Source organism: Rhinopithecus bieti, unplaced genomic scaffold (assembly GCF_001698545.2).
Source record: "Rhinopithecus bieti isolate Rb0 unplaced genomic scaffold, ASM169854v2 scaffold_24493, whole genome shotgun sequence".
NCBI classification, from domain to species: Eukaryota; Metazoa; Chordata; class Mammalia; order Primates; family Cercopithecidae; genus Rhinopithecus; species Rhinopithecus bieti.
The window spans coordinates 33105-34866 of record NW_016811201.1 but is presented as its reverse complement, the minus strand read 5'-3'; the positions used below and the strand labels follow the sequence as shown (position 1 = coordinate 34866).

Sequence of the window (1762 nt, the reverse complement as noted above, 5' to 3'; positions counted from 1 at the left end):
AAAGAAGCTGATGAAAGACATCAGAGAGAGAGAGAGTTTGTAAGTTCTACTTCTTGAAAAACAAGAAAAAGATTGCCAAAATTGTAACCAAAGCCATTTAAAACAAACTCCTCACTTAACATAGTACCAGAGCATGGAATTTTATTTCTTTCTCTCTGGATTTGGGATATGTGAGTGTGGGTGTGTGTGTGTGTGTGTGTGTGTGTGTGTGTATGTTAAGCTTTCTGTTTCTCATGAAATTTTCATATGAAATTTACTGGAGATAAGATTAAATTAGTGGAAAAACAAGATAATTTTGCTTTCTATGCAGTGGTCACCAAATTAAAGAATTGTGCCAGTTATTAGGCAAGATAGGCCTTGAGAGTTAGGGACAGTTAACTTAGTGAACTTAGTGAACTTAGTGAATGTGAGACTTCTACCTAGTGTTATGTTTCATTTTTAAATAAGCAATTTAAAATTGGTAAATGATTTGTTTACTTTGATTGATTATATTCTGGTATAATTTTCTGACAAAATTATCTGTGTCTTAGTCAGCATTGTTGCTAGAATATGTATTCAGATTTTGTCTGTCCATAATTGAGAACACAGAAAAAATCTCATTTGAGTATATGCATTTGCCCCGTGGAAATGAAACTATATTCTATGAATGAAAAATTTGACAAATGATTTTAATAATGTGGTGTATTACATTTTCTTCATTCAAGTAATGTATGCCCTGAGTAGAGCGTGTTGTGAATATTTAGTTCCTTCATGTTTTTCTTATTCAAGCCTCTCATATGGAATGAGTCTAGGGTTTGGAGAGATGTTTCACACAGCATGTCTCTTCAGTGCAAACTGACAGATATCAGTGCACAACTAAACTTAGTTGCACCTTTCAATTTAGAGTATACATTTTGTATATATCTATATCTATGTGTACATTTTATGGTTAAAGGCTTATTTATATAATATGTGACATTTTACCTCAGAAATTCAGTGACTGAATTTCATAGCTGCTTACTATGCATCTTTATTATCTATGTTTCTGAAAAACTCAAATATTAACTAATCTCTTTTCTTCCTTTAGCTGTTCTTTGCCTGTGGTTTTAAAAAAGTGACCAGAAACTAGGTGTCTATTTTCTTTCCTTTGCTGCATATTGTTTTAACCTGCTCTTGTCTGTTACAGAGTTGAGGGGCTTTCTAAATAACCTACATAATGTCAAGATTCTTAGCTGCATTTTCTGTCTGTATGTATAGATGTCCAGTTATTTTCATGTAAAACACAATATTTCAACCCTAAGTATTACAAACTTTATTATGCTTCTAGGCTACTTTTTCTCCTTAAGCAATTATTCCTTCATTCTTAAGTGTTCACCAGTGGAGCAGATAAGAAGTACAAGCAGTTGGAAATTGAGATAATTGGGTTGACCTGTCATTATTGCTAGAATAATTACTGGAAGATTAAAATATCTGTTAGATATTTTGACCATGTTTATAATTGTTGTTAGTATTCTGTCAGAATGTTTCTGTCTTCTAGTTGTTAAAAGAAGCAACAGAATCGAGGCACAAATATGAAAAAATGAAGCAAGAAGAAGCACAACTGAAAGAGCGGGTAACTTAACAACAGAGAATAGCAGAATTTATGTTTCTTTCTTCCCAGCTACAGACTAGAACAGAGGATTTGATCTCTTGTCCTCTTGGAAACTTTCTGTTCTTTTAGGGTGACCAGTTCATTCTGATTTGCCTTGATTTTTCTTTTCTTTTTTCTTTTTTTTTTTTTTTT

General features: G+C 32.4%; 1 protein-coding gene across 1 annotated transcript in view; it reads left to right on the top strand.

The window, feature by feature from the left end:
* Positions 1–1737, top strand: part of LOC108543187 (gamma-taxilin-like) — a 6813-nt gene extending 5076 nt beyond the window's left edge. Inside the window, exon 3 of the mRNA XM_017893530.1 lies at positions 1517–1737. Coding sequence (XP_017749019.1) covers positions 1517–1600 — 84 coding nt within the window. The 3' untranslated portion in view covers positions 1601–1737. The remainder of the gene's footprint in view (positions 1–1516) is intronic.
* The last annotated feature ends 25 nt before the right edge of the window (positions 1738–1762 follow it).